This window comes from Acomys russatus, chromosome 11 (genome assembly GCF_903995435.1).
Source record: "Acomys russatus chromosome 11, mAcoRus1.1, whole genome shotgun sequence".
Taxonomy (NCBI): Eukaryota; Metazoa; Chordata; class Mammalia; order Rodentia; family Muridae; genus Acomys; species Acomys russatus.
The window spans coordinates 62,556,625-62,562,589 of NC_067147.1; the positions used below are offsets into that span (position 1 = coordinate 62,556,625).

The 5,965-nt window shown below is 50.0% G+C and overlaps 1 protein-coding gene across 1 annotated transcript; it reads right to left on the reverse strand.

Moving 5' to 3' along the window:
* Positions 1–1,135: 1,135 nt before the first annotated feature.
* On the reverse strand, positions 1,136–3,591 carry LOC127195994 (H-2 class I histocompatibility antigen, Q10 alpha chain-like). The gene is made up of 5 exons (XM_051153648.1): positions 3,519–3,591; positions 3,029–3,298; positions 2,607–2,882; positions 1,830–2,105; positions 1,136–1,703 (listed from the first exon to the last, which is right to left on the reverse strand). The coding sequence occupies exons 1-5, from the start codon at positions 3,589–3,591 to the stop codon at positions 1,489–1,491; spliced, it is 1,110 nt and encodes a 369-aa protein (XP_051009605.1). The 3' UTR covers positions 1,136–1,488.
* Between the last annotated feature and the right edge of the window lie 2,374 nt (positions 3,592–5,965).

Sequence of the window (5,965 nt, forward strand, 5' to 3'; positions counted from 1 at the left end):
TCGAAATAAAGATGGGGGAGGGATAGAGGCAGGCTGAGTAGTAACACACATACACAAAATAAAATAAATAAACATCTTTATAAAAAGTGACTGGATGGAGAGATGTTTCAGTGGTTGAGAGCGCCAGCTGCGATTGCAGAGGACCTGGGTTTTGTTCCTAGCACCTGCCCTGTGGCTCACAATGATCTCCAGTTCCAGTTCCAGGGGAATCCAACAGGTTTTCTGACTTCTGAAGGCTCCTTCATGAAATGGCACACACACACACACACACACACACACACACACACACACACACACACACTCACACACATTCACACATACACATAAGTAGTGAAAAGATTTAAACCTTTCTCAAGGCAGGGAGGGAATAATATCTGGGCTCGGGGCTCAAGCCCGGCTGTTTCAGAACAAGATTTGTGGTCACCGATATCAATCACCAGAGCATTAAAAATCATTAAAGAACAGCCTCAAACAGGAATGTACTATTTTTCCCTGAGAAAGAACGAATTCATGTATCAGCCCTGAACTGTCATGTCAGTAGAAACACATTGTTTTCTCTCCCATGGATTTAACTTTAGGTAGAACGTATGTGTGGTATTGAAGGGTTAAATGTTATTATTTTATAATAGAACCAAGTTGAGTGTTCACAGTAGGAGGAGAACACACAAGCCTACCACCTCCAGGTACCACACAGGATAAAAACTGTTCCTGCCACTGAACATAGGCACTGGCCACTGGCTGAGACAGTTTCCCTGTGGCTCCTGGAAACTAGATGCAGCAGTGTACCCTTGTCAAAAGCATTCTCTGCCGTCTCCTTTTCTTGTCACCATGTGCATGTGGTCCTATGACTGCTGGGAGCAAGCTGTGCTCAGCTGAAGGAATGTGCTGGGGAAGGAGAGGGAGGGGCTGGGTCTCTGCTCCCTTTCTGCACTCTCTCAGGGACGTTTCCTTGAGATATAAAGAAAGGTCAGAGCACGGGGTGTGGTGGCGCATGCCTTTAATCCCAGCACTCAGGAGGCAGAGGCAGGCGGATTGCTGTGAGTTCAAGGCCAGCCTGGTCTACGAAGTGAGTCCAGGACAGCCAAGGCTACACAGAGAAACCCTGTCTTGAAAAACCAAAAGGAGGGGGGTGGCGAGGAAAAGAAAAGAAAGAAAGGTCAGGAGCTGAGACAAGTTGCCAAGGGATCGAGATAAAAATGGGGAAAGTAAACTCTTAGGACAGACTGAGCGACTACACCCTTTTCCATCTGCAGGAAGAAAGGGATAAGTAAAGATGCAGGGTAGGAAATCCTAGCAGAAAATTTCTGAGTTCAGCGCCTCAGGTGTGTTTTCAGAATTATTATCTGGAGACCTACAGTGGAATCAGGAAATGAAAAAACGGAGAGATGTAGTCAAAGCCCAAGTTCCAGCCTGCAGATCTGTCCCAACTGGCAGATCATGTCCGATCACATCAATGTGCGATATTTGCCACTTCTTTTCAAATGTGCTTTAGAAAGCCTCAGAACACACGGTCCTAGATTGAATAAGCATGCATGTATGTTTATGCCTTATGGTAACAGTGAGACAAAAGCCCTCGGACACAGCCCCTTCCCTACCTCTGCTCTTCCTCATCACAATGGCAAACACAGCTCCGGCAAACACAATCGCAAGGAGATCCACACCAGCAATGATTCCAGTGGTGGGGGTGATGTGCTTAGGAGGGTCTGGAAAGGGAAAGAGAGGGGAGGTGTGGGCTCTGGCCCTCAGCGCTGAGCCATGACCTCCTCAGGATCTCCAGAGGGGCTCTCCCACTTTTCCTAATGGTCATTCTGTGCCCACACCCTTCTTACCCCACCTCAGGATGAGGGGCTCAGGCAGCCTCTCATGCACCACATGGCATGTGTATCTCTGCTCTTCGCCAGAAGCCACCAGTACAGCTGCCCATTTCTGGAAGGTTCCATCCCCAGCAGGCCTGGTCTCCATTATCTCCATGTCCTGGGTCTGGTCCACTTCATCCCTCTGCCAGGTCAGGGAGATGTCTGAAGGGTAGAAGCCCAGGGCCCAGCACCTCAGGATGCTGTCTCCTTCAGGTCTGGGGTGGTGGCTCACATGTGCTTTTGGAGGATCTGAGGAAGAGAGTTGGACAGTTCAGACCTCTTGGATTCTTCGACGAACTGCAGCAGTGTTTATGTGAGCAGCCTGGGAACGGAGAAAAAGACTTGAGGGGTCTAAGCACTGTACAATATTCTAGACTCGGGCATTTGGGGTAATCTACTCCTTGGAAAGCTCTAGAGTCAGAACGATTCAGACAAGATGGAGTACAGGGCTCCCCAAGAAGAAAGAAGTTTCTGGTCCAGATTGGGTGAGGGGTGACAGACTCAGTGTCACTGGAGTCAGACTCAAACGGGCATAGAACATTGGCTAAGGGAGGCCATGGCTCACAAAGGGCTGCAGGTAAGTCCCTCTCTGGTGTTTGATCAGGAAACCCAAGGGCCCTATTCCCTCTCCAGATGCAAGGAAGGGAAGCGGTATTCCAGCCCAGCCCATTTTCCTCCCTTCTACGTTCCAGAGAGACCTGAACCTCAGTCTGAGGGTAGATGGAGGAGATTCCTCTTGGCCTTTTGTACCTGCTCTCAGCAGAGTCTCCTTCCCTATCTCCAGGTATGTGCGGAGAGACTCCACACACTCGCCCATCAGGTAGGAGCGCCTTTGCTCAGAGACACCGGCTTCCTCCCACTTGCGCAGCGTGATCTGCGCCGCGCTGTCGCCTGCGGTCCAGGAGCTCAGGTCCTGGCTCAGGGCGAGGTAATCGCGGCCGTCGTAGGCGTGCTGCTCGTATCCGCGGAGGAAGAGCCCTTCTGGCCCCACTTCGCAGCCAGACACACACTGAAAGACGTGAGAGCCTGGCCCCGCCCCGGGTCGTATTTGGACCAAAAACCGTACAGGAAACCCAGGCACGGGTCCCTTGCGGTCCAGGGTCTCCGTGAGTCCCGCAGACTAGAGCCAAACCTCCTGGGACCTGAGAACCCGGGAACCCAGGGTCACTCACCATCCTCGCTGTGGTTGTAGACTCCCATAGCCTCCCGCAAGTTCACTTGGGAATTCCTTGCAATGTCCTTGACAGTCCGGGTCTGCCTCTCCCAGTACTCGGGCCCCATCTGCGTCACCCACAGCGCGCGCGGCTCCATCCTCTGACTTTCCCCCTGGTTGTTGTAGCACAGGAACTGCGTGTCGTCCACGAAGCCGACGAAGATGAAGGAAGGCTCCCTCAAACCAGGCTGGGACACGGCGGTGGCAAAAAACTGCAAAGAATGGAAGCCTAGCGGCAGAGGGCAGTGAGACCCACTCCCTCCTCCTGAGACCTGTGGAGGAGGTGTTCCCGCCAGGAGCGGAGCAGGGCTCCGGGCTCAGGATGCAGAAGAGAGAAAGGAGTGGGCTATTCCAGAGACTCCGAAGACAAGGCTTTAAGTGTTGTCCTCGCCCGCCGGAAGCCCTAGCTCCTCCAGACAACGACAGTTTCCCTCCTGACTTGCACTCACCCGCGTGGACCTGAGTCAAGGCCAAAGCTCCGGTGAGCAAAGGCAGGATGGCAGAGAGCGCCGGGATTCCCATCCTAGGTGTTTCTAAGGCCTAGAGGGGCTGAGACTTCATTTCTCTGTGAACTTTATAGCGTTGTGGTTTGTGGGGAGTGAATGGCTTTCTCCAGAATTCAGACATGCAGTGGGAGCGAGAACACGTGTCCAGGCAGAAAGACTAAGTTAACTCAAGTGGTGAGCTGGAGAACCGAACTCAAAAGTAAGGAGGAATCCCTAACCCGTGGCGTCTTGTCACCTCAGACCAGACCTGAGAGTCGCACCAGGAATTTTAACACCCTCTTCCTCCTGCACCTAGTGCAAGGATCTGTATCTCAACATTTTGTTTCCAGGATCTCTGTACGCTTTTACAGAGTGAGGACCTCAGAGAGATGTACATCGGCCCACGTTCCTCATATTAAAAACCAAAAGATAGGGGCTGGAGAATCCAAGATTCATATCGGGCAGTTTTGTTCTGTGGCTGTGTAAGTGAAGTTTCCTCGAGATTAGATAATCTGGGCTCATGCATGGGCACCACCACCTGTCACTCTACTTTCTGGGTTCTAACACCCCCCCCCCAATCTTCTAGCCTCCTCAGGCTCCTGCAAACAATTGGTGCACATGCAATAAGTCCCCCCCCCCTCCCCCGGAAAGATAGACCAGGTATGGTCGTCCAGGCCTGTAATCTCAGCACTTGGAGGGCTGAGACAGCCTTGTTACAGAGTTTGAGGCCAGCATAGACTACATGAGACCCTGTATCTACACAAACAAGCAAAAACCAGAAAACAAAATAAACAAAAGACGTTTAGGATGTGAAACTACCCTTTTTATCCTGTAAGCAACCGGTGTTGGACAACACAATTATTAACAGTTCCGAACTCCACTGGGCTCCTCAGCCTGGAGTCATATTAAAGGCACCAACAGATTAATTCTCTGTTAGGAGTGGTACAGTAAATATGGAGAGTAAATTATAGAAGTATGAAAATATTATAGTGTCGTGGATCCTGTCAAAGCATCTAAGTGACCCTTATAGGTTCTGCAAAACTTGCTTTAAGAACTGCCGTTCTGTGTGGGGCCTAAAGCGTCACCGGACCACAATCTTGTCTCTGTTAGATTTCACACCCAGCTATACATCTAACTACCCCTGACAGATTCCTGTCCCCACCCCCCACCCCCCCCACCCCCGCACGCCTGTCACTGACTCAGCTCTATAGAAGCGGTTTGGGGGCACCTCCAGATAATTCAGGTGTTTCTTGGTGTTGATGCCTCTTGGAAAGCAAGTTTAGGGGAACAAGAATACTCAGCTTTGCTCCAGGTTCCCAACCAGCCCCCCTCCTACTTTCAAGGTGCTGCGTCAAGCCAGTCACAGTCACGGTCACGGTCACGAAGAACGTCAGGAAAGCCGTGGAGCCTAGCAGAGAAGCCGGCAGACTAGGATGTCAGACTGTCAGTGCACACAGGCCTTGGGAAAACGCTTGCTGTCAGAGGGTCCAAGGAGCACGAAAAAAGTGCCACCGAATGGATCCTGAGGCAAAGGGTTGTCTGTAAAGAAAGTTAAGGCCTCTGAGGGAGAGTATAGGTTTCAGAATAGGAGGAGGGCGGAGTGAGACAGAGCAGAATCAGGGATCAGTGTGGTGGCAGCCAGGTGCTCCCAAAATACTACATAACTGCTTCTTTGGAGGACCAGTTTGGGCAAAATCAAAAGCCTTTTGGATTGAGCTTCAGAGTGCTCTGAGGTAGCTTGTGTCTTAAAGTTAGAGCAGGTGTTTGTAGGCATTGATATCTTGACCTGGAGGCATCGTAGCCTCATTCTGCAAGAGCTTTCTAAATAATGTCCACAAGCACACCCCATTTTATCTGGCCAAGAAATTATCGGCATATTGTATGAAGCTGAAACCTTGGATGAAGGTTATGGAATCTAAAACATCTTTAAGTATCGAAGAAAATCCTGAGGGAAATTCATATTATGCCTCAGGTATTGGACTCCAGATTAATTTTTCTCCCTCCAAATGTGAGTGCAGAGGAAGAATGGCAAGTGAGGGTGTGAAGGAATCTAAAAGAAAGATGAGCAGAGGCTGATCGCTGCGAACCAGGGCACATCATCCTGAGGGAACACAAAGAATTATAGCATTCGGGTTTGGTTTGGTTTTGCTTGTTTGTTTTGTTTTTGTCCTTGGTTTGTTTGTTTTTTGTTTTTGTTTTTTTTCAAATCAATATATTTGGTTTCTAAGCCCAGTTTTCTTCTTCCTTTCATGATAAGATTGGCTTTATAGAGTGAAGACGTGAAAACCTGTAATTTATTACAGGTTCTTCCTTCTGCCTCTTGAGAGTGGTGGCGTTAGGCTTCTAAAGGGAAGGGTTTGCTTTCTTCTCAGGAAGGGCTATGGGTTTGCTGTCAGAAGCAGTCTATCACC

What these genes read in the sequence shown, in the direction of transcription:
- LOC127195994 (XM_051153648.1), bottom strand. Translation starts at nt 3,591, where the DNA reads ATGGGAATCCCGGCGCTCTCTGCCATCCTGCCTTTGCTCACCGGAGCT. An exon ending in CTACAACCACAGCGAGGATG is followed by an intron (nt 2,883 to 3,028) that starts GTGAGTGACCCT and finishes GGGCGGGGCCAG; the next exon opens with GCTCTCACGTCTTTCAGTGT. An exon ending in GGAGACTCTGCTGAGAGCAG is followed by an intron (nt 2,106 to 2,606) that starts GTACAAAAGGCC and finishes TCTCTTCCTCAG; the next exon opens with ATCCTCCAAAAGCACATGTG.